The 25884-nt window shown below is 41.5% G+C and overlaps 3 protein-coding genes and 1 pseudogene across 3 annotated transcripts; 3 read left to right on the top strand and 1 right to left on the bottom strand.

The window, feature by feature from the left end:
- The first annotated feature begins 302 nt into the window (after positions 1 to 302).
- On the top strand, positions 303 to 5030 carry LOC143121281 (P2Y purinoceptor 13-like). The gene is made up of 2 exons (XM_076281645.1): positions 303 to 330; positions 3570 to 5030. The coding sequence occupies exon 2, from the start codon at positions 3572 to 3574 to the stop codon at positions 4571 to 4573; it is 1002 nt and encodes a 333-aa protein (XP_076137760.1). The 5' UTR covers positions 303 to 330; positions 3570 to 3571; the 3' UTR covers positions 4574 to 5030.
- Positions 5031 to 11167: 6137 nt separating this feature from the next.
- LOC143121416 (P2Y purinoceptor 13 pseudogene) lies at positions 11168 to 12172 on the top strand (annotated as a pseudogene).
- A 2644-nt stretch (positions 12173 to 14816) lies between these two features.
- LOC143121280 (P2Y purinoceptor 13-like) lies at positions 14817 to 15875 on the bottom strand. Its single transcript, XM_076281643.1, has one exon. It carries the CDS (start codon positions 15833 to 15835, stop codon positions 14834 to 14836), a length of 1002 nt encoding a protein of 333 aa, XP_076137758.1. The 5' UTR covers positions 15836 to 15875; the 3' UTR covers positions 14817 to 14833.
- A 2235-nt stretch (positions 15876 to 18110) lies between these two features.
- LOC143122139 (P2Y purinoceptor 13-like) lies at positions 18111 to 22805 on the top strand. Its single transcript, XM_076282952.1, has 2 exons — positions 18111 to 18212; positions 20558 to 22805. The coding sequence occupies exon 2, from the start codon at positions 20570 to 20572 to the stop codon at positions 21548 to 21550; it is 981 nt and encodes a 326-aa protein (XP_076139067.1). The 5' UTR covers positions 18111 to 18212; positions 20558 to 20569; the 3' UTR covers positions 21551 to 22805.
- The last annotated feature ends 3079 nt before the right edge of the window (positions 22806 to 25884 follow it).

The raw sequence follows: 25884 nt of genomic DNA, 5'->3' as shown, positions 1-25884 counted from the left end.
CAAATTATTCAATAAATGTAAACTAGGCATACAATGCTCAATTGATAGCAGCACCAACAAATTGCTGTAGCCTTTGTGTAAAGAGATAAATTCCTTACATTGTGGTATCAGGTAATTTATAAATATAAATAAATGTACAAAATAAACAGGCCAACTTTAAATGAACAGGGCAACAAACCTGTCAACCACACTGAGTAGGACAGTAGGAACAAGACTTCAGAGCCTTTCACACGCTCCACATCCACAACTACAAATAAAGAGGCAAACACATGAGAAGCTCATTTCACCAGGGATGTGTTGGTCTTGTTTCTGTCAACTACTGAGAGACATGTGAGTATACCTAACTTTATTCTTTCCTTGACTCTAACAATTAAATATTAAATATTAGATATGACATGAGCAATAGGAACATCTCCAACATCAAACAATGCCATTACAGGTGTTACATACAACTTGACCAAAATATTAACTTGCATTTTGTATACATAGCCTAAGTTTTGCTGGAACACTGATTATTACATCTTCTAATCATGTGTCGTGAGTAGATCCCAACCGTTATGGGATTTTAAAGATCGATATATATTTGAGGATTTCGAAAACCAATAAACAATCAATCATCAGACAATATTCATCTTTAACAAGCACAATGTTGTGCGTACATTACGCATATTGAAAAGTTCTGATCAAGGTGGGACATTGTGTTGAAAATGGGCCTAACAATCTGGTATCCAAATGAAAGGTTCTTATACTGTACTATAAATTATGAAATAATTATTGCATTGCATATTTATTTTATGCTTTATGATGATAGTTTTTGGGAGGCACTGTGACACTACAGCGCCCATACCACATTTGGGTCCAAGCGAGACCGACCTGGCATTCACCACATGTCTCTCCCACTCACTTCCTGTCCCTCTCTTCACTATCCTGTCACAATAAAGGCAAAAAGCCCAAACATCGGCTTAAAAAATGATGGTAGTTGTTGTGTGTTTACACATCGTTCACATCATTAAACAGAGCGATACTTTGTGTGATTGGAAAGGAAAATTGCATAATGTAAGATAATGTCCATACTGTCATATGACTTAAGGCTTGAACACATTGCTACACCCATGGGCGGATTATGAACTTTCGGGCCCCCGGGCCCAGATGTATTAAGGGCCCCCCACTCAGTTTCGTATGTGGGAGGGGGGGTTTGGGGGTCCTCCCCCAGAAATGTTTTAATTTGTTTGATGTGATTTCCTGTATTCTGGTGCATTTTGGAGATGGCCAATACTAAATTCCATCAGATTCATAGCCTACATCCTGATTTGTTGATATTGAGGCAATGATTCCATGCAAAGGAAAGTCACCATTTTCACCGGGACAGGTCATTTAACCATCCAAATGATTTCTAAACGGGTTTATAGTTGCCAAGTTCCCCTTTAAAGGTACACTATGCAAGATGTGTACTGTAATATACCCTCTATGAATCCAATGTGTTCACAGCAACACTAGCAAGATTTTTTCTAAAAAATTGTTTAAAAGGGAAAGTGGAGTATGTATGCTATAACGTAACAGAAATAGGGTGACCACCAACCACACTCTAAAAAGGAGGACAAGTGTCTTTAAAAAGTGAGGACAAATTGGCCAAAATGAGGACACCCCCCAATGTCTGCTTATTATTCCATGTTGTGTAATGGTAGCTAGCTGGTACATAGCTGTGCAATATGTTGTGCATGTTGTGTCTTCCCAACGCCTAAAGAGTTGTGCTAGTAGGAGAGCTAGCAGCCTGGGCTTTTAACTCGATTGTTAGTATGTTGACTCCCGAATCCAAAGTGCTGCAGTTTGCGGGTTCGAGTCCAGATCAGTGCAGGGCTGGGCAGCTCAAATCAGCACAAGGCATTAGTGACGTGACCTGGATTGGGAGTGAGGTTTACACGTAAACACACAATTTATGTGTAAATAAATGTCACACACTTTTTGTGTAAAAGGGCAAGTGGAGACTACATATGTACCATAAAGTAAGTAGCAGAAATAGCGTTACCAAAACACAAATCTTTTGGCCATTCGCTCAACCCAGCCCAACCTTGCAGCGAGTGCGGCGCATGTCGCTTCCTATTTGTAAGTCCTTTATGTGCGACCACAGAAAATGTGTCGTTTTTTATCATTGCTTCTCAATTTGCTTTGGAGCACTTGTCAAAAAGGTGAACAAACTCCCACATAGGTCCGGGTCCCCTAAGCTAAGATTTTTTTTTTTTTAGGCTGGAAAGGCTATACTGGAAATTTTAATCCAGGATCAGTATTTGCCATTTTATTTTACTTGATTTAAAAATAATTATCAGCCTATATAACAGATAGATTGGCAAAAAGCTCATTTCAACACAACGATTCATTAGTCAACTCTAGTCATGAGCCTGCTCAAACTACTATACAACCAATCAAGACCTGTTCAAGTTCATGGGCTTCGTAAAAACCTTTCTCCGAGTGAAAACATCATCATTCCGCGTCATTCACGTCACTTAATGTGTGAGTCAGAGGTCGGAAACTGGGGCTAGATTTTGCTAACAGAGTTGACCAGTTAGGGGCTCGTCATCACTTTTGTCGTCACGTTGTAGTTCGTTTGTAGTCCATGTGGCCTTTCATGTCCAACAGTTTTAATGTGAACTTGGGAATTTGCCCTTTTTATCACCTGAAAAGCTGCATATCTTTCTTTCACGAGCATCTTACACTATATTTTAAGCAAATACAGTTGTTTGTTTAGGATTAGTGAGTATTGTTTTAACCTTTGTTGTGGCATCCGTGTTTGTCACACATTCCATGGCAAAGCACTTGAACACTTGCTGTCGGAAAAACAAAGTAGCCATGGGGGCGGTCCTTGTCATTCCGAGGTGCTCTGAATGCACCATAAGCCAACAACGTGGGCACAGGTTCCCTGTTAAATCCCAAGATGAAAATGCTCATTAACCAACTACTATATTCTTACTACATCAAATATTAACGTAACCTAACATATCTTAGTATCAATCTTCCACTAGCGAGCTAGCTAGCATTAACGTCAGTGGTTTTTGCACGGTGATTTGCACGGCTACTCTCCACAACTTCGTCACCTTGTATGTATTCTAAAGTTTTGAATACACCCCTCCATAGCATAATTAAGTCCCTTTTGATAACTTCTGGAGGAAAGTAAATCATTTTATCGATCAAAACGTCCTCAAAGCCTGCTTTCATATACTGCCAGCTGCCATTGTCAACAATGTATTTCTAATCAAGTCTTGTTTGTTTGTCCGAGTTTTCAGACGATAACAATGGGGGGCGGGGGTTAGCGACAGGTCAATTAGCTTCCATGCATCATTTTGCGCTTTTATGATGTCATTACATAGATGTCTTGCAGAGAGTATTTTGCAGTATTTTTAATATATAAAAATACACACCAATAAATTATTTTGATACAAAATACAGAGTAATTTTCTTCAAATCAATAAAATACAAATTACAAAGTATTATATTGTATCTGAAATACGTATTTTAAATACATGTATCGGAAACACTGCCAATCCCTGCATTTACCTTTCTCTGTTACTGCATAGATATGATGAACACCTCTGAGTACCAAGACAACTCCTCCGTGCGTGGATATGGGGACTGTGGCATCAATCACAACATGGTCAATGTGGTGGTTCCGAGCCTCTACTTCCTGCTCTTCGTCCCGGCTTTGGTGCTGAACGTCACAGTGATGTGGATCCTGCTGCAGCTCAGAACCGAGTCCACTTTCATAGTGTACCTGAAGAACCTGGTAGCGGCTGACCTGCTCATGACGCTCACACTGCCCATCAAAGCGGCCAGCAAGCTGCCCGGTGCATCTCTGGGGCTGCGGGCGTTCACCTGCCGCTTCACCAATGTCCTCTTCTACTACTGTATGGACATCAGCATCGTGCTATTGGGCCTCATCAGCCTGGACCGCTTCTTCAAGGTCGTCCGGCCGTGTGGCCGCCTGCTCGGCCAGAGCCTGCTTTTCGGCCGGACCGTCTCCATCGCCACCTGGACAGTTCTACTGGGGGCGGTCGCCCTGCCAAACGTGATCTTGACCAGCGAGACACCCTCAGGAAGCTCACGCAATCTCTGCATGGACATGAAGACCCAGGTGGGAAGGGATTTCCACAAGGCTGTGATCTTGGTGCTGAACTGGCTGTTTTGGGTCGTGCTGCTTGTGATCGGGTTCTGCTACACATGCATAGCCCGGGCAGTGGTCCAGTCATACCGCAGCTCTGGGAGCAGGAATGAGGGAGTGAAACGGAAGATCAAAACGAAGGTGTTTATTGTGCTGGGGGTCTTCCTGGTCTGTTTCGTCCCGTACCACATCGTACGAATCCCTTACACGCAGATGCAGGTGAAAAACAAGAACAGTTGCATGAAAGAATCACTGAAGGTGGCCAAGGACTTCACTCTCTGGCTCTCAGCCACTAACATCTGCCTGGACCCACTCATCCATTTCTTCCTGTGCAGAAGCTTCCAAGAGAAGCTGTCTGACCTCAGAATACTCAGAAGGTTCTCAACCAGTGCCTCAGGGATTGAAGAAACCAGTGTTTTGTAGCTGTCAATTCTCCCGTTTTTTCCGGGTTACTCACATATTTTACCTTTTCCCCACTGTTTTCCAGCTTTAATATTTTCCCATAAAATATCCCGTATTTGAATACTCTCATCACATTAGCCCGACAACCGGACCTGTCAGTCTCAGTACTGTAATCCTTCTGGGGGGGATTTAGTTTGGTGTGCGTACCATAGCATTCATTCCTGCAGGTGCCCCTGAGCAGAGGGATAGCAGGAGAAAGACGAATGTTTCAATTCGTCAATGGCAGGTTTTTCAGTGAAGGACTGTTACAGGACGACGTTGTGCTGCTTTTGGACCGCTTGTGGGTTGCTGTGTGGGGAACTGCTTGGCTGGGCTGGGCCAAGACGGAAGCTGCTGGGGCTTGCTTGCTTGCTTACTGGGACTGCTGCTTTTGCTGTGGGTAATCTGGCGCTGCCGGTGGCTGGTGGCAGTACTGTTGACTGTTTTTGCATCCACTGTTAGTAGTTTAATGTAATTTTAAACTGTGCACTTTGTAGTCAATTGACAAGTGTTATTCATTTTATATTTAATAAATTTATAGCAAAGATTTTGAACCCCTTTGCAATCACTGAATACGACATGATTACGTTATGCGATTAGTCGTCCTAAACTTTCCCTTTTGTAACAGGGTCCCATTGTTGGGAGTGGTGCTGCAGGAGTCGAATGATTGTTTGTTGCAATTTGTGAGCTAAGGAGAGTGAATTTGTTGTCATCTGCTTGTACGTAGCTGTCCTATTAACTAGCTCCTATCATTTCAACTGTAGGCTATTATGGGGGCAAATCATTTCAACTGTAGGCTATTTTGTGGGCAAATCATTTCAACTGTAGGCTATTATGAGGGCAAATTTCTCTTTCTCCATCCCCTCTCCCTCCCTTCCTTCCTTCCTAATGTCCTAACCCCTTCTAGTAAATTGTGTATAGGAAACGAGGAAGGAATGTAAGGATGATGGAGGAATCAAAGAGAGGCAGATCACCTCTTAGGCTAGAATAAACAGACCCGCAAATTGCAGAGAGTATGAATACCAAATACCAAAGCCTAAATATATCATATGAACATGGACTATTCCCACTTATTGAGTCTAATAATGAGGTAATGTTTAATATGTGTCAAGACATGAATGAAAACTTATTTAAATATAACATGTTAATAAAACAGGCATCAATTTTTTTTAAAGTTTGCATAGTTCATGATAATTCAGGATATAGGTATTTTTCTACTCATTTATTGTCGCTAAAATATTGCTACAAACTTGTTGACAAACGTGGAGGGAACTTTTCACTTTGGCAGCTTGGACCAATAATCACACAATTCTGACTGAAAACATTTCTGCATAAGATGCTCTTGTGTTTCCTCACGTATCGGCCCTTCCACACCTCTTCTCGTTCTCACCTCCTCTGGTTGCAGTCATAGACAGTAAAAGAAATGGCCGAATTGTGTTATTTAAATAAACTCCTGGTGGACTTACAAACTTTCCAATGCCTCGTTTTATGAGTAAAGAACATAGTTGTACTACTGTAGAAGTTTCGTAACATTCTGGGAATTATTAGTGGGGTAATTTACGAAATACTAAGTTGGTTCCATTAGCTCCTGCAGAAAGTCATTCGTTTCTGACAGCGCTACTTATAATACTTATAACACACCTTATATGTGATTTTGGGAACTCTGTGATTAATGGAAATGAAATATATGACGATCGAAAACTCATGAAAACGCACAATCTGGACATTTTATCATAACTCGGTTGCCGCTTTGGGTCGAATCAGTGACGCATGCACGTCAGGTCAAAACCAGGCCATTTTCGTGGGTTTATCACTAGGTGGCAGTCTCGCCAGGTCTCGCTGATCACTTCCCGGAAAGTTTACAAAAGTAACAGAAAGACGTTATATCTCCATTTCTAGAAAAAAATAGTGATTTTGATGAAAACTAGCCACTGTTTAGCTTGGGATTTCTCAGGAACAGAGGCGTGTAGAAATACACAGTTTGCACCCACCGAGAGCTTAAAGTCTCACCTTTTAAACGAGCCATTGTATGTGTTCAGCTATAACACAGAATATGCTGTGGCTGTACAAAAATCATCAACAATGGTCTAGATTGCTGGCACTCTAGGACAAAGCTCCCGAAAACAGCTTGGCATTCAATGAGTTAACCATCCAAATGATTTCTAAACGGGTTTATTACGTTGAAATAGTTGCCAAGTTTCCCTTTAATGTATGTCATCTCAACATGGATTAAACATTGACTGTACATGGGGATTAACACTAGACAGTCAGTACAGTAGCATGGACCTCATCTACCTGTAATCATGTTAATGTAACTTGCCAGTTTGCCATCATTGCATTTTTTCTAACGTTAACAACAAAGACACCTCTGTTAGAGCTACTTCTGTTAGAGCTACTTGTGTGACGGTAACAGTTAGGTTGGTAGTTGTAGACCGCATTTAGTGAATGATCGATAAATGAAACGCCTGCATTAAACAAGTTTACGACAAGAACCAGTCACTTCCCAAGGATATCGGTGAACATTTGGGAAACACCTCAATTTGTCATTTAATGCCCATGATCAGTCATACTGATAACATTATTTTTCAAGCTGACATTCACCCCGCATATTTAAATGTGGTAACATTAGGTAGGCTGTGAAATTTATCGCACACATATATTTAATTAATTGGGGGCCTAGCAGCGAACTTGGCGGAGATGATCTTCTGCCTGAGTCGCACAAACTATACTTGCCAGATTTTTCTCTTTGGCACCACAGGGGGGCACTACAGGGGGACACCTCATACTACCTAACCACAAAATACGCTCTCTAACCCCGCAAGAGACACTCGCCCACCCCCCCCGGGGAACCAGACTTAAGCACCCTTAAGCACTGGCTCACAGTGCCCGCCTTAAGCTCACCTCTCAAGGGATGAGTCCTCCTGCACGGCCCAAACGGACCCAGCGCCCATGGTTACGCCCATGGTCATTATTATCCTCACAATACCAAACATCGGTGTACATGTGTAACACTTTTATTGTCAAATCCTTGTTTTTAGCGCTAGATGCCGGCTTTTACAGCCTCCAACCTCAAGTATCTCATCTCCTCTCCACGCTTTCAGACAAACTGTGGCGCTGTCGAAGACGTTTACTGTTTTGACGATGCTCATTGAAAGGCTGCAGCCTGGAAGTCGACGTTTGAGGCAAACTTCTCCATTGTGCGCTCTGTTGGTTTATCTGCACTATCATCTGACCACAGCCCTCTCTACCTCTCTTCCTGATCAGCAGAACTACCTACGAATCCATGTCTCTCTTCTTGTTTAGCAGAACTACCTAGGAATCCATGTCTCTCTTCTTGTTTAGCAGAACTACCTAGGAATCCAGGGCTGTCAAGCAAACTGTTTGGGTGGGCACCATTAGGCTGAGGAGAAAAAATAGTAACACATGACACCTAACCCTAATCTCTAACCCTAATCCTAACCCTAACTTGTTATGACAAAAACTGAATTACACTTAATAACAGAAGCATTATGTCATAAACGTTTATGACTTGCTTATGACACGTCCATGACAGTGTCATGTGATGTCACTCTTATGTCGATACTGTCAAGTAAAGTGTAACCCAATTTTGTCAACCCAAAATATTAGTGTGGACAAGTGCCTATGGTCCCCATGCAAACCTATGCCCATGCTGACTACAACTAGCCTGGCGAGCCAGACCCACATTAAAATGTAGGGTCTGGGCACTCACCGTTCGCAGTGCTCAGTCCGAGGGTCGGGATAATCAGTTGTCTTTCAAATTCCCTCTGCACGCAATAGGACGCAATAGGATATTTGTTTTCAAGTAGCAGGGAATTCAAGCCAAACCGTTGCAACTCTGCCATCAATCATTATGTTAAGCCCAACAAACGACTCTATACACGATTTCAATGCCAGATTTAGTTTCGATTTCTAGAGCTCACAAGTCAACGGAGAGTTGCTAGACTAGCCCTGGCAGCAAATGTAATTTGCTGCCGCTAGGGGCGCATCTATATTTCTAGGCTAGACTACAACAGTAACTAGTTTTATGAAGAGGAAAACACATTTTATTTTTGCCAATGATTACATGGAATTTCATGTTTTATGTTAGGGACTGTGGGGGGGGGAGGGCCGGTCGCCAGACGATCGGGTTAAAAATGTTCTGCCTGGCCCTCCCCCCTGGTCAAATTTTTCAAAAATTATACCTATACATACCGGTAGATATGACTGTGTAGTCTGTGCCATAAGATTTATTCCTGCAGGCTGCCCGTTTCGGCTGTCATACTTTTAAATGGCTTCGCAAGAAGTAGGCCTACATAGACCATAACTTGTACTACTGTCATCTTTAAGAACTTTTCCCAATATTTCCCATAGCCTATATCGCTTTTCCTGAAGGGGTGTCTTTATTATTTTAACTCGCGTCTTCAGCTTCTTTACTGTTGACTTACTGTATTGATGCTTTACTGTATTGATGCTAGCCTTCTCGTGATATTTTAAGTAGGCCTATTTGTAGAAAATATATATTTAATTAATTTTAACTGACCCGCCCGCAAATGACCCGAATATCATTAAAATATTTGGTTTATGACTCATAACCGCGGCGGACCTGCAAGCTTACGAGGGGAGTTGTGGGAGATTCAGGTAGGGTTGCGACTTTTTGGACTCGCCCACTCTGTCATGTTTTGGCCTACAAACCTTTTAAAATATCGAAAACGGATCATTGATCAGGGGAAAAAAATATCATGGATCAGGAAAAAATAATTTTCCTCGGCCCTCCCCCCAGGCCAAAAAAATTCTCCTGGGCCTTCCCCTAAGGCTAAAAAAAATTATCTTCAGGGTATATACAGAAATTCTTAAATTTAATTTAATACCTTTTTAATACCTTTTTTAATACCTTCACAATATTTGTTTAATACCAACACTACTTCGAGCTGCAGCGGCAACCTTTCGAAATTCAGTGTTGGGGGTAACTAATTATAAAGTAACGGTTTACTGTCATTTTGTTACTTAACTTTCTGAGTAAGAAAGTGTAGAAATGCTTACAATTCAAATCAAGTATAAAGTTACTGGATACTTTGTTCCTTTTTTGCTTCAATAAAAACACTGGCCTATACACAATTATTTGTTATTTAATCCTAACCCAAGATAAAAAGTTATTTCATTGTTATGTGTAGGAAGAGCACACACCACTTCTCCAGCACTACACTCTTTATTTCACTATCATTCTATCTCAATCAAGACAAAACGACAAATGAAAATCAGAAAAGGTTTACTGGACTTTCTTCCAAATAGGCCCACAACCATACGCAGTACACACACACACATATACTTTACATATACTCTCATATACTTTACCAGTCAAGGTATCACATTCAAAAATAGGTGGTCACATTTTACAAAAATACTAATTATTGATTGGGTGCTGCTGGAGAATGTGGGCCCCATGTGATAAAATACTTTTGGGCCTGCATGCTCCCCGTGACAAATTTTGAATAATAACCCCTTAAATGATGACTTCTGGGGAATTTGGTGGAAACTAAATTGACTTAAAATATATTATATTATAATATATTGATAGCCAGTTTGAGGGGGCGCTAAAAGTTTTAACCGGGGACTTTCTAGGATAATTATTTCTATTTTTTATTCACTTGTTCAAATGTTTATACAAATTCACAATTCACAAGTTATCATCAGGTGAGTGAAAGTGGTCTTTTCAGATGTTTTTGCCAGCAGTTCATAAAACTCTCATAGTTTGAGAACTTCAAATTATTTGTAGGATATTGCTTGTTCACAACTTGAGCTGTGTATGCAAAGACACAGAGTTCACACATTTTGAATAAAATACACTTAATACGCTAAGTCTTTTTATTAGTATTATTTCATTTGAGCTACATTTTACACTGATATGGCATGATTGCAATATAAACACAGCTAACAATGGTATTAAATTGCGGTAGCCTATGATTAATTGTAATGGAATATTCAACCAAAGTAGACTGCTATTTATGCTAGCTCTTAATAGTTTTAAGTCAGTCCGAGTCAGTCTTTTCCTAGACTTGGCGTGATGACAGTATCAAACATGTTTGATATTATTGCAAGTCTTTTTTCAATTAGGGCTCTCACTGAATAATTATGTTGACAGGATGTGAACGAGGTTAAACCTGTCAACCACACTGAGTAGGAACAAGACTTCAGAGACTTTCACCCTCCTCCCATCCACACCTACAAACCAAAAGGCATACACATACATAAGAAACTCAATTCACCAGGGGCATGTTGGTCTTGTTTCTTGTCAGCTGCTGAGAGACATGTGAGTGTACCTAACTTTATTCATTCCTTGAGACTTGCCAATTAAATATGAAATATTAGATGTTTTACATGAAAATTACATTGTTTAACAACACTAAACAATGAGTGATGCCATTGCAGGTTTTACATGAAACCTGATCAAATATTCATTGCATTGTTTTACATCGCCTAAGTTTTAATAGAAATAAAACCTGTATCCATCACTTGCTCTGCTGCATGCTCTGTTATTATTGCACAATTAGCTTTGTCTGAATCTGTTACTGCATAGATATGATGAACACATCTGAGTACCAAGACAACTCCTCCGTGCGTGGATATGGGGACTGTGGCATCAATCACAACATGGTCGATGTGGTGGTTCCGAGCCTCTACGTCCTGCTCTTCATCCCGGCTCTGGTGCTGAATGTCACAGTGATGTGGATCCTGCTGCCGCTCAGAACCGAGTCCACTTTCTTAGTGTACCTGAAGAACCTGGTGGCAGCTGACCTGCTAATGACGCTCACACTGCCCATCAGAGCTGCCAGCAAGCTGCCCAGTGCATCTCTGGGGCTGCGGGCGTTCACCTGCCGCTTCACCAACGTCCTCTTCTACCACTGCATGGACATCAGCATCGTGCTGCTGGGTCTCATCAGCCTGGACCGCTTCTTCAAGGTCGTCCGGCCGTGTGGCCGCCTGCTCGGCCAGAACCTGCTTTTTGGCAGGACCGTCACCATCGCCACTTGGACAGTCATGCTAGGGGCGGTAGCCCTGCCAAACGTGATCTTAACCAGCGAGACACCCTCAGGAAGCTCACGCAACCTTTGCATGGACATGAAGACCCAGGTTGGAAGGGATTTCCACAAGGTAACAGTCTGGGTGTTGAACTGTCAGTTTTGGGTCGTGCTGGTTTTGATCGGGTTCTGCTACGCCTGCATAGCCCGGACGGTGGTCCGGTCGTACCGCAGCTCTGGGAGCACGAACGAGGAAGGGAAACGTAAGACCAAAGCGAAGGTGTTTATCGTGCTGGGGGTCTTCCTGGTCTGTTTCACTACGTACCACGTCGTACGGATCCCTTACACTCCGCTGCAGGTAGGAAAACAGAACAGTTGCATGAGGGAATCACTGAAGGTGGCCAAGGACTTTACCCTCTGGCTCTCGGCCACGAACATCTGCCTGGACCCACTCATCTATTTCTTCCTGTGTAGAAGCTTCCGGGAGAAGCTGTCCGACCTCGGAATACTCAGGAGGTTCTCAACCACATGACTGAGATCAATGAAAACCTTAGCAATGGCTGAAGAAGCCAGTGTTCTATTGCTGTGGACTCAACAATATGTATATATGCTTATGCATTCCATGCAAACAACAAACATATATGAAGACATAACATGACTTTTTCATGAAAGCTGTTTATGCTAATTGTTGTTTGTGTAAAATCCCTATTTCTCTTAACGCTTACTTGAAGTTCTAATTATTTGTTCAAAATATGTGGCAGCGTCTCAAGGTACAGTTTTATTCATCTTGTGTGTGTGTGTGTCTGTGCATGTAACACTTTATGGACACTCAAACATAATGCGATGACATGCTAGCAGATACAACCTGTTTGTGGGTGCATGTCAAAGGGTCATGCATCAAAATGAAAATCAATCACAAACATAGTGAAAAATAATCATTAAAAAAACATATTGAACAAAATCTGGAGATCTAATTTCCTCTGTTGGATCTATTCAAGGTGTTACGAATGAACTAATCAATACATTAATTCATGTTTGAAGATTATATTTTACATGCTTTTATGCTACCCTGAAATGAATGGAAGTTTGAAGTGGGGACTTTACAGTGCAGGATGTGGCCAGAAGTGGGAGTCACAGCTTTAGTTATATTCTCGATGAGGTTGCAATGAGGACAATTACACCAAAGAAAGAAAAGCATCACCACCACTATCTTGAGCATCTCAGTGGCACTGTGTTCTGCAGAAGGTTCTGGTCTCTACCACAGAGCTAAGGTGATACTGATCTGTTCTGTGAAGCAGCACCCACTGCCTACTGGGAAAAGCCACTTCAGATGGAGGTTGAGGTGCTCATCTTAACCAGCGACACCATCCCCATGGCTACAGTACGGGACAAAGGTTCCCAGAGCCTCCTCACTGGTCAACTGCAGTAACAGTGACCCTTTAATCTATGGTGATATCTATGGTGTCAATATTTAAAGTCTTTTAGCGCTAAAACGGTATCTAGTTTGTCAAAAACCCACTAAAAGGGTCATGGTCCTACCCAATCAACAACATTACGTAGTGCAAAATTGAGTCTTCCAGGCACACATTGGCAATGCCAGAGATATCATTCTCCATATCAAGTCAGTGTAGCATCAGAATGAGTTTGAAGAAGTTGTTCAAGGGGAAATGAACTGCATTGTGTTGCTTTAAAGGAACACTTCACCGATTATCATTAAGCTTTGTATCAGTAGAAACCCAGTCGTTTTTCAAATCGTAAAGGCTGCACGGAAATACCGGTAAATGTTTGGGATACACCCATTGCAAATACATTTTTGGGATGCACCCATTGCAAATACATTTTTGGGATCCACCCATTGCAAATACATTTTTGGGATCCACCCATTGCAAATAGATGTTTGGGATCCACTCATTACAAATAGATGTTTGGGATCCACCCATTCGCCTTATTCACCCGGCGGCCGTCCAGCAGATGGTGGTGGTAATGCACTCAGTTTGCAAACTGCCAAAAAAAAGCTCACCAAAAAAGAAGGGTTTACTGGCCTGTTCTTCTTCTTCAGTGAGTTTTTTTTAGCAGTTTGCAAACGGAGTGCATTGCCACCACCATCTGCTGGACTGAAGTGTAATGGCAAGTGTACCCCTCAGCCTTGTAATGGCCGCATGGGTGAATAAGGCGAATTGTCTAATATATAGCCATAAATAAGGAAGGCCTATAGATAGAAATTGTGAAAATAAAATATGTAGATCATAGTGCCCCTTTAATACTGCATACTGTCTGAAGTACATCAAAAGGCTTCATCTTCAAAGCATCACTCTTAACACTGCATACTGTCTGAAGTACATGAAAGGCTTCATCTTCAAAGCCTCACTCTTTTAATACTGCATACTGCATACTGAAGTACATGAAAAGGCTTGTTCTTTAGCGCTGTACTCTGACTTCTGATGAGTCATCTCACCCTCTTTCCTCAGCATGATAAACAAAAGGATATGCTCTGTTGGTTTGTTTATCTGGACTGTCATCTGACCACAGCCCTCCTCTCTTCTCTTCCTGTTCAGCAGAACTACCTAGGAGTCCGGGGCTGTCACGCAAACTAACCCGTTTTGGTGGGCACAATTAGGCTGGGGAGAAAAAAATAATAATGCTATTATCTTAAATTTGTCATTTTCAAAGACTTTAGGTCTTGAATTTCCCCTTGGGGATCAATAAAGTATCTATCTATCTATCTAGGTATCACTTTAAAACTTAACTCAAGTCTGAGTGGGCACATGGCCACTGCATGAGTCTGCATACCATCGAACTTCTTCATGGACGAGAAGCCCAGAATGGTCCTTATTAGACTTTTATTACATTACAAAACATTACTTTTCTCTTTTGAATAGTGAAACATACCGGAAATTTTAAAAAAAACATAATACATAATAAATTAAAATGTAAATATGTTGTATGAATATATTGGCATATTTTCAATAGCCAGCCGGTGCATGGAAACATCATTTTCTGCTCTAAACATCTAATTAGGTGAAGCTTTGATAGTCCATTGGCAATATTAAAAGATGACGAATACAATGATATACAAAGAAAAGATGCAAGTTTTGTATTCCATGAAATATTCTTTACTAAATATAAGAAAAGACTACTCAGCATCATATATAAGTATATATTATATAAGTATATCAGTATTAGTCAATATACAATGTATGAAAGCTCAATCTGCTTCTGCCCCTCTTCAGTCATTGGTCGAGTCTTCATTGGTCCCTGAGGCACTGGTTGAGAACCTCCTGAGTATTCCGAGGTTGGACAGCTTCTCTCGGAAGCTTCTGCACAGGAAGAAATGGATGAGTGGGTCCAGGCAGATGTTCGTGGCCGAGAGCCAGAGAGTAAAGTCCTTGGCCACCTTCAGTGATTCCCTCATGCAACTGTTCTGTTTTCCTACCTGCAGCGGAGTGTAAGGGATCCGTACGACGTGGTACGTAGTGAAACAGACCAGGAAGACCCCCAGCACGATAAACACCTTCGCTTTGATCTCACGTTTCCCTTCCTCGTTCGTGCTCCCAGAGCTGCGGTACGACCGGACCACCGTCCGGGCTATGCAGGCGTAGCAGAACCCGATCAAAACCAGCACGACCCAAAACTGACAGTTCAACACCAAAACCAGCGCCTTGTGGAAGTCCCTCCCTACCTCTGTTTTCATGTCCATGCAGAAGTCCAGGGAAGTGTTTGACGGTGCCCTGCTGGTCAGTATTATTGTGGGCAGGCCGGCAGCGGTCAGCATGGTCACCCAGGTGGCAGCGGAGACGGCCCTGCTAAAGAGAAGGCTCTGGCCCAGCCAGCTGCCACAGACCTCGGGCCGGACGACCTTGAAGAAGCGGTCCAGGCTGATGAATCCCATCAGCACGATGCTGATGCACATGGAGTGGTAGAAGAGGACGCTGGCGAAGCGGCAGGTGAACGCCCGCAGCCCCAGGGATGCACCGGGCAGCTTGCTGGCCACCCTCACCGGCAGCACCAGCGTCATGAGCAGGTCGGCCGCCACCAGGTTCTTCAGGTACACCATGAAGGTGGACTTGGTTCTGAGCTGCAGCAGGATCCACGTCACAGCCACGTTCAGCACCAGAGCCGGGATGAAGAGCAGGAAGTAGAGGACTGGCAACATCTTGTCAACCACATCCTTATTGATGCCGCAGTCCTCTTTTGCTGATGAGAAGTCTATGTATTCAGATGCATTCATTGTATCTACAGTAGACCAAACAACAGGCACATAAAGCCAAAGTGTATCAATGTCCGTCTGAAATCCAAGAGAACCTGATATACAGTAAACCGTTGCATTTCTATGGAAACGTTTGCATATTTGCTATTTGCATTTAAAATATTACATCGGCTGCAGGTCAGGTTCTATGTAAAACATGGAACACAGCATGCTTGCATAACAACAGGCCTGCTCTTGCACAACATGTCTGCTCTCGTCATGATCACATTAAAATGGTCTTTTGGTCAGACCTCATCATGTAAATGTAAAAATGTAAATCAGGTTTATAGGCCAAGTATACTTCTCTGTCTCTGCATTTATCCCATCCGTGATTTAGTGATACACACAGAGCACACAGTGAGCACACAGTGAGGTGAAGCACACACTAACCCAGAGCAGTGAGCACACAGTGAGGTGAAGCACACACTAACCCAGAGCAGTGAGCCGCCTTGTTGAAGGGCACTTCAGCCGTGGATGTGGACATGTAAGATGCTCAACCACCAGTGCTCAACCACTTCCCCCGCCCACATTTTTCCTCCTGGTCGGTGATCGAACCGACAACCCTTCGGTTACAAGCGCGAAGCCCTAACCAGTAGGCCATGGCTGCCCCTCATAAAATATAAATACAAAACTCAGACATTGTGACTTACGGCGAGAAGAAAGTTGAAGATACTGACAAGCTGCTGCCTCTCGTTAGCCAAGAACAAGATGTCCTCTAAGACATGAGCTACTCATCTATTGAGTTTGTGCCTTAGGGTGTGTGTGTGTGTGTGTGTGTGTGTGTGTGCTTGTATCAAACTTATCTGCATCATAATCTGATGTGCTTGTATCAAACTTATCTGCATCATAATCTGATGAACTTTAGCATCCTTCCTTTCTGTGGTGAACACCACTAAACAACCTAAAAGAATTGAGTCATAACTTAAAAACAGATACTACTAATGTTACTAAGATTCATTTATTGGATAAGTGATCATTTTAAATGATGGCAGCACACTTCACTGTGAAAGCACTGCTTTACCAGGGCATGAATGGGACTTCACAGACCCCCCCGGTAGCAGGGATATAGTGGAGGCTAAACGCAAGTAAACAAAGTTTATCCACTTTTGAAATGTCAGAAATAGAGTTTATGCACCTCTTAATAGTTTATCCACCTCTCAAAAGAGTTTATTCACCAACTGCAACTTTTAACATTCGAAAATCACACTGTATTATCCACATTTACAATATGTACACTCATCAACACTCTAGGAACCATTCAATACCACTGGTATTGTAGAGACTACTGCCATATCGACATTATGAACTAACCCCATGCATTTCTATGGAGGATTCTTTGAGTGCCAGGTCTCCTCATTAGAAAGTCTCTGTTAATGCACAGGGTAGAGCAGAAGGGAGCCCTTCCTGTTTTCCCCAGACCCATAGCGCCCTCTGTAGGTTCACTTCTATTTCTCAGCTTCTACTCATACACCTAATCCTGCACGGGAAAGGAAGGGAGCTCTGGATCTGTCACTCACAACTCATTTTTGAAAAAACAAAACAAAAAAAAATGCCTTGGCTTGCGCTGTGTGAAGGAACTGTTTCTGTGGTAAGGTTTGCAGACACGAGACTGGCACAAACCACTGTTGCTGAAAGTAGAACTGAACCAATGAAGTGAAGAGGACACACTCAAGACATTTAGGTCGAGAATTTTGTTGCAGTGTAAACTTTCCAGTCATGTCACATTTCACCTCTGCCAAAAGACGCTGGCTTCTTTACCCACAGCAAAAATGTAAACCAAGAGAATGACCTTACAGAGATCGTAATCTGCCTGTGATATGATGTACTGTAAATGTAAATCAGGTTTATAGGCCAAGTATACTTCCGTATACAAGGAATTTGGTCTCTGCATTTATCCAATCCGTGATTTAGTGATACACACAGACACACAGTGAACACACAGTGAGGTGAAGCACACATAACCCGGTGCAGTGAGCTGCCTTGCTACAGCGGTTGTCGGGGAGCAGTGAGGGGTTAGGTGCCTTGTTCATGCCTTGACCATTAATAACACTATAGAGACCATCAGGGACTATTATAGTGCCCATTAAAATCCACATAACCAGAGACCAACACAGACTATTATACAGTAGTAGTCCAAACTATGCGGATATCTGTGACGGGGTCATTTGTTTGTTTGTTTGCTTTGTGTTTGTTTCTGAAGATAGAGAGCACTCCCTTATTCTCTGAAGCACTCCCCACTAAACCACCGTATCTGTCACTTCCTTGCTGTCATGCAATTCTCATATGCACAGCTTACGACAACATTTTGCAGAAGTCTTGCCAGTCTGAAAGTCTGCTTAGGACATGCAAACATCACACGGTAAGGCTATTAATCAGTTTTTCTGCTTAACTGAAATGTTGTATAAAAGGACAATGTTGCACTTTAATAATAAGTTATAATGGGGTACACCCAGACCACTTTGTGGTTTTGAGCTTTTTAGTCATAAATGGTTTGTGTGCATGTCATGTATGTGAGAGAATATTTTCATCACATGAGTATAATGTGCTTTGATAAACCCACAGTTGTATATCATCTACTGAGAATTAACAAGTCTGACATTACCAGATGTCTTTCATGTTCACTAAATAAGATAAAAAATAAATAATTCTCTTGTACGGGTAGTTACTTACTTGTGGATTTTCTGATGTATTTTTGTCAAGAGTACCTTTCGACACATGCTCCAGATTTTTAATATCTGGATTTTTTTAAAGGTGTTATGGAAACGCTTTAGAATAACATGTGCTTAACAAGCACATGTTATTATTTTAACAAGCATTAACAAACTGCTTGTTAACACTTACAACTGTTAACAAATATGCTTGTAAGTAACTTAAAAGGCTGCTTATTAACACTTACAAGCTGCATGTTAACAGTTAGTTAATGTTATTAAAGGATAACAACAGTTTACTAACTGTTAGTAATGAATTGTTAACTGCTTATTATGCACTGTTATTACCTAATAAGCACATGTTATTCTAAAGCAGGGGTCTCAAACTCAAATGAGCTGGGGGCCACTTTTGCCAACGTCATCTGATTGGAGGGCCGGCTATTTCTGAAAATGCAATGTTTTTTTTTTTTTTTTCAAATACCACACAAAACTGCAAACAGAAAGTGCAAGTGTTTTTATCTCTTTTTAGACACCTGTGCTAGCAACCTTAGCTTATAAATAAAATAATGATAAATAATAATAAATATAATAAATAAATAATGATAATAAAAAAATAAATATTAATACAAATTATAAAACGAACAAAAAGCATAAAAACAGGTATGTGTGTATTTCACACCAAATAAAAATATTTTCCTCTCATAACTTATTTAAACCTGCATGGCAAACTTTATGCGCCAGGGTTAAGAAAACAACACCATTGGATTTTGACATCAAAATTTCAAAAGGTTTGAAAGTGGTCAGAGATAAAGTCCTACTGTAAATATAAAAATCTATATAAACAAAAGTTTATGAAAGGGGTAAATTTACCCATCTAATTCGCCACTGGATAGCAAGCACCTCAAATTATGCACCTTTCAGTAAATAGGCTACTGGATGTTGAACATAATTGAGCAGGTTTACTTTCTTTTTTGTCACATTACCCATGTAACAAATTAACAGGAAAACAGTAGGCCTAAGATGTAAACCAACAATAGTAAACTATTACTAGCCTATAACCACAAACCGTTATTATAGGCCTACAATAATGTACCCTGGTCAAATCAGTTCCTATCGTGGGTGACTTTGTATTTCTTCAGAGCCCTATTTTTACTACACCTGCTGTCTGTACCACGTCCATTACGGACACTATCATCACGATTACCACTGCCACCTCCAGCTATATTGAGCAGAGGGTCGAAATAAGCATGGTATGCTGGACACCGTCGTATACACGTAAAGACACACCTCTATTCACAAACTCACCGTGACTATCACTGTCAATAGTCCATCATAATCTCCAAAAGACAGATATTCACCTTCAGAATCAGAATAGGTGAATAACATAGCCTACCAAAGCCTACCAAAGAAAAGTTTGGTAGCAATTAAAAATACCCTCAAGGGCCAAATGACATATTATTTTGACATTAGGTCGCGGGCCGGAATTGGAGTTTGAGACCCCTGTTCTAAAGTGTTACCGGTGTTATTTTGACTATTGTATTACTTTTATCTCTATAAGTGTGGTCATTATATATTATGTGTCAAATATAATCATTCTACTGCCCAAATATGAGATATAGATGACATCTCTTGTAGTCACACACACCCTTCCTTATTTCTTTCAAAAGTTCCGGATTTCTTTCAAAAGTTTTCTTTCCGGATTTCTTTCAAAAGTTGCAGGGCTATGGGTTAGTTAATGTACATACATGGATCATGAACAGTGACCTGTGTTGCTCACCAAGGCAGAAACAGAAAAGATTAATCTCAGCATTAGAAAATGTATATTGTTTTATATGAAGCAAACAAGATTTAGCTATTTGCAAGAATAAAAAATGACAGCAGTATAGAGGCTAGTGCTGTAGTGGGTTGAGCCTGACAAGGGAATCTGTAAATGAATGTACAGTATGCTATTTATTACCCTAATGTAATACTACTAAAGCTGATTTATTAACTGCAAATATTTCCCATAAGTCTCTGAATATGTCAAATTTAAGATAAATATTGTCTTTAATCACAGTGCATTGGAGTCATGGCTTCACCTTCTCCACTACTGGACTGTGGGATCGACCTTGAAACCGTCAAGATTGTGGCTAAATGCCTCTATTTCATTTTGTTCATCCCCGCTCTTCTGCTGAATGTTATGGCAGCTTGGATCTCCTGGAAGCTGAAGACCAAATCTTCATTCATCGTCTACCTGAAGAACCTTGTGGCGGCTGACCTTCTGATGACCTTCATCATCCCGCTGAGGGCTGCTGATAGGCTGCCTGGGTCATCTCTGGCACTCCGAGCCTTTAACTGCCAGTTTGGCAGTGTGCTGTTCTATCTCTGCCTGTATGTCAGCATTGTTCTGATGGGGGTCATCAGCCTCGACCGTTTCTTCAAGATCGTGCAGCCCAGTGGGAAACTACTCGGCCAAAGTGCTCTCATTGGCAGAGTAGTCTCTGCAGTCGTGTGGGTAGTGCTACTCAGCATAACCACCATTCCAACCATAGTACTCACTAGTGAGAAGCCTAACACAACCAACAGTGCAGAGCTGTGCATGGCCATGAAGAGTGACGTGGGGAAGCAATATCACCATGCAGTTATAACAATCTGCAATGGGATCTTCTTTGTCGTGTTAGTAGTCACTGGATTCTCATACACGTGCATCGCGAAGAGGGTCATCGAGTCGTACCGCAACTCAGGGAGCACAAACAAGGAGGGGAAACGAAAGATCAAAGCTCGAGTGTTTATCGTCCTGGCGGTGTTCCTGGTCTGCTTCGGCCCCTACCACATCACACGCATCCTTTATGTCCCGAAGCAGGTGGAGAACAAGATTAACTGCAACTGGGCTTCACTGAAGGCTGCTAAAACCATGACCCTTTGGCTCTCCACAACCAATGTGTGCCTGGACCCCCTCATCTACTTTTTGCTCTGCAAAGCCTTCCGGAATAAATTGTGTGAATTCAAGATTCTTGGGCAATGGTTTTCCAGTACGGCCCCTGCCAACAGTGAGGAGACTTCTCTTTGAACAAGTGGAATTCCCAGCACACTGTGAAGACAGCATTTTCACATCAGACTGTGGCAGCAGTGGCAGAGGGACTCACTTCACGTGATTGAAAGTGCACATTTCCTAATCGTCCATGAGTACAAAAGCTAATACTGTATTAGTGCATAATATAATCCAGTTAATCTTTTGTAAGAGTTTGTTCAATGATTTGCCATCCAGTTGATCAGCCTTTGCTTTCAATGATAACTTTACTTTCAAGTTGAACTAAAGGTTTTATGGATCATCTGTGTGTACATAATTTAAATGGCATTTTTTTAAATGAAATAGAGTCAAAGTGATTCCTCAAGTTATTGTGTTTCATCCACAGCAGTTCTATGAAAGCATTTGTACTATAATGTCGGTGGGTTGGTTACCTTTGCCCTGTTGAATGAGTGTTCCTATAATCCTGTGTCCTGAATGTGAATGGAATGATGTATCCTTGTCTTGTAATTAAGTGGATTTAGTGTTCTATGTTTAAATCATGTCAATGTAGGTATCTCCTAGGCCAGTGATGCCAGGGATGTGACTGTACGTCACATCCGGCCTGCAGGTGATAAGGAGAGAATATATTATTTTATTTTTATCTTATTTTTTAAATGTTATTTTTATTTAATTTTTGGTGGAATCCGTCAGTTGGTCTGTTGCTACTGCCCGCCTCAGCTGCAGCAGCACCGGTAGTGCTGACGGAGTAGACTAGCGTTTGACAATCAATTCACGGTTAATGTTATGAAAATAGCCACTGCCCAGAAACTGCCCCCGATATGGACAAGCTGATGAAAGTTAAAAGGTGCCTGGCTTTGACAAGTAAAATGTAGTTGAAGTAGGCTGGTTCCCCATTTACCATAATCCAGCGTGATATGGGTGGGAGGGAATAAAAGGGGTTGGGCTTGACTGATAGCCTGTGTAGGCTAGTGCCATAGGCATATGGGTGTGTGGAAATATGGATTGGGGTTGACTGGTGATGACTGGCAAAGTTAATGTGCCTCATCTGTTGTTGAGCCAATTTAATGTTTTTAGATAGCTCATATTTGGCTATTTTCTCAAGAACCCTTTTGTTTTACTAATTCCTACTGGATATTCAATCACATGGCCTATTGTTGGACTACTTTATTCTGGTGTATACTTTTTTTGTGACTCGTTTAGGCCTACTTGGCCTAGCCTTCTTCTACTGCAATTGGCCTAATTATACATTGATGTGTTTTCATGTGCAAGCCTTCAATAAATATAATAAAAGTAATTAACAGTTTACACTTGTGTTATTTATAATAAAATGTGTTTTGTTGGCACCTAGTCTATTTTGTTGCATTTCTAATTTATAAATGTAGGCTACTTGCATGGATAGTAAAATGTTATGTTTTTAGAGGGTAACTGTCTCCTGCTTTAGGCTATGTGATTGTAGGCCTCATCGTGAGGCTATTTTGGTGCCAATGCAATTTCTTTTTGATGTGTAGGCCTTCATGAATAATTTCAAATAGCCTATCTATCCATGTGTTGAGTCAGTGTTTGGCCTTTTCAGTCCAAAACTGTAATCCGGCCCCCTGAGGTCTCACTTGAAAAAAATCTGGCCCCCTGTCCAATTTCACCCTGGCATCCCTGTCCTAGGCTGTGCTGATCCTCTTGTTGACAACATTTACCCTTAGTGTGTATTGCATGTGTCTGCATCACTTCATTTCATCGCCTCATCCTTGTGTTAGGCCACATAGTTATCTGTGTCTGCCTAAATAAATGGCTTGGTATAGCCATTGGTGAGCTTAGCATCCTTTCAACCAGGCTTGGAATTTCACCATTGTAGGGGCAAGGCCACTTCAGTTAGGCATATTTGGTGTGGGGGGGGGGCACAAAGGCCACATGTCAAGACACCAAGGCCAAAGTTAACTATAGGCTATAAAAATGATCAAACCCAGATAGCAAGAGGCTGGCGGACCACTGTCGGTCCATTGGGGGCATAGGTTTTGGTCTCGCCAAATATTCTTGTTGGTCTTGACTGAGTCCAGCGGGCTTAGAAGTATACATATCTATATATACAATGTTTAGGAACTGAGAACAGGAACAGTTGTTAGAGTTTTGAGAATTAAATGTGCCCATTCCAGCCCGATATAGGATTTCAGTTCCTCAACAGTATGAGGTATTTTTAATCATGATTTTCATTCCATGATGCACCTAATTTGACAGGTCTGGACTGCAGACAGGCCATTTTAGCACCTGGATTCCTCTACCGAGAAATAGCTCAGGCACAGATAAGACGCTGGTATTTCTGTCTCATGTCTAAATACAATTTTGGCTGTTGCATGGTTACAGGAGCATTTCTGAATTGAGTATCAAACTATGCTCATAGACAATGGTTATCAGAGGTTTTGCTGAGCTCATACAATGACTTTCTTTACAGAAACAGGTCTGATTTTAATGCAGTGCCATCTGAGGTCCAAAAGACCACGGCAATCCAATATTGTTTTTCAACTCTATCTCTATTTTGCAAAGTTTCTCTGGATTCTATAAATATTTTAATGATATTATGTACTGTAGATGATGAACTCCCCAAATACTTCACAATTTCATCATTTGTCCACACAGGTTTACAGAGTGATGAATAACCCTACATCTTTACTTCTAAGAGGCTCTGGCTCTCTCTCTCTGGGATGCTCTTTTTCATACCCAATCATGATGCCAGTTACCCTAATTCATTTTAAACATTTATCCTTTTATTTTCTTCATCACTACACAACTTTTTCAGCATTCTGTTACCACCGTCCCAACAGAAATGTGTTGCTGGTATCAAATTCAAAATGAACATATATTTTCCATGAAATACCAGTAGTTAAATTTGTAATTTAACATTTGATATGTTGTCTGTGTCTGGGCAACTTTGTAAATTATAAATCTAAATCTAAATCATTGATTAAGTGACCAAATCATTGATTAAGTGATTTTACATTCACAAAATGTGAACACTGTTATTTTGGACTATTTTACTGGGGGGGGGGGGGGGGGGGTCGTGGAGAACAGTGTTCATATGGCTGTTGCATCTTAATAAATAGCTCATATCTCATGTCATAATTGCCTATTTGTGTATAAGTGGCTATACTAAAATGGTGATGCCTTTTAAGTAGGCATACTGAATAGTCCTGCATATTACATAGATTACATATACCACTGCTCTAAAGTACTATTTTACATACATACAACTTAGGTTTCCAGCACTCTCGCTTAACCAACAACACTGTCACTTCCTGACTGTTATGTTATGTGGACACATGCACAACTATTAATACAAACTTTTTGCAGAACTCTTGCAAGTCTCCTTCACATGTTGTTGTTGCTAACTTGACACGGTTTACGTAAGTAAATAATTGCAGTTTGTGCTTTTATTGTTCATTATATTGTAGCACACATAACATAGTGTTAAAAGTGACTTTAGTTCAGTGGTTTACTTGTATAACCATAAATAAATATGAAGACATGATCATTGGAATTTTGAGGGCATATTTGCACATGACATGATTTGTGAATGCCTTTGTAAACTCATCTCCAAAAGTTTCTAAAGACCATATGATTGTTATCTTTGACCACAGAGAACACATGTCGTCATGGATTCCCCTTCCTCACAGCTGGACTGTGGGATCAACAATGAGACCATCGACCTTGTGGTTTTTTGCCTCTATTACATTTTGTTTGTCCCCGCACTTATACTGAACGTTATGGCAGCCTGGATCTCCTGGAAGCTGAAGACCAAATCTTCATTTGTCGTCTACCTGAAGAACGGCTGACCTTCTGATGACCTTCATCATCCAGCTGAAGGCTGTTGATGGGCTTCCGAGGTCGCCACAGGGACTACAAGTGTTTAACTGCCAGTTTAGCGCTGTGTTTTTCTATCTCTGCCTGTATGTCAGCATTGTTCTCATGGGGGTCATCAGCCTCGACCGTTTCTTCACGATTGTGCAGCCCGGTGGGAAACTACTCGGCCAAAGTGCCGTCTTTGGCAAAGTGGTCTCTGCAGTCGTGTGGGTAGTGCTACTCAGCATAAACATGATACCAACCATAGTACTCACTAGTGAGAAGCCAACCAATGACACTGCAGAGCTGTGCATGGCTATGAGGAGTGACGTGGGGAAGGAGTACCATCATGGGGTTAGCATTTTCTGAAACTGAATTTTCTTTGTTGTGTTAATCGTCATTGGACTCTGCTACACGTGCATTGCAAAGAGGGTCATTGAGTCATACAGAAACTCAGGGAACAAGAACCTCCAGGGGAAACGAAAGATCAAAGCTCGGGTGTTTATCGTTCTGGCGGTGTTCCTGGTCTGCTTTGCCCCCTACCA

Source organism: Alosa pseudoharengus, unplaced genomic scaffold, assembly GCF_046254945.1.
Source record: "Alosa pseudoharengus isolate Yale_2024_CS ecotype anadromous, Long Island Sound unplaced genomic scaffold, YU_APseudo_1.1 YU_APseudo_1.1_scf_13, whole genome shotgun sequence".
NCBI lineage: Eukaryota > Metazoa > Chordata > Actinopteri > Clupeiformes > Clupeidae > Alosa > Alosa pseudoharengus.
Note: the sequence above shows the minus strand (reverse complement) of the source record. Positions and strands in the feature narration are given on the sequence as shown.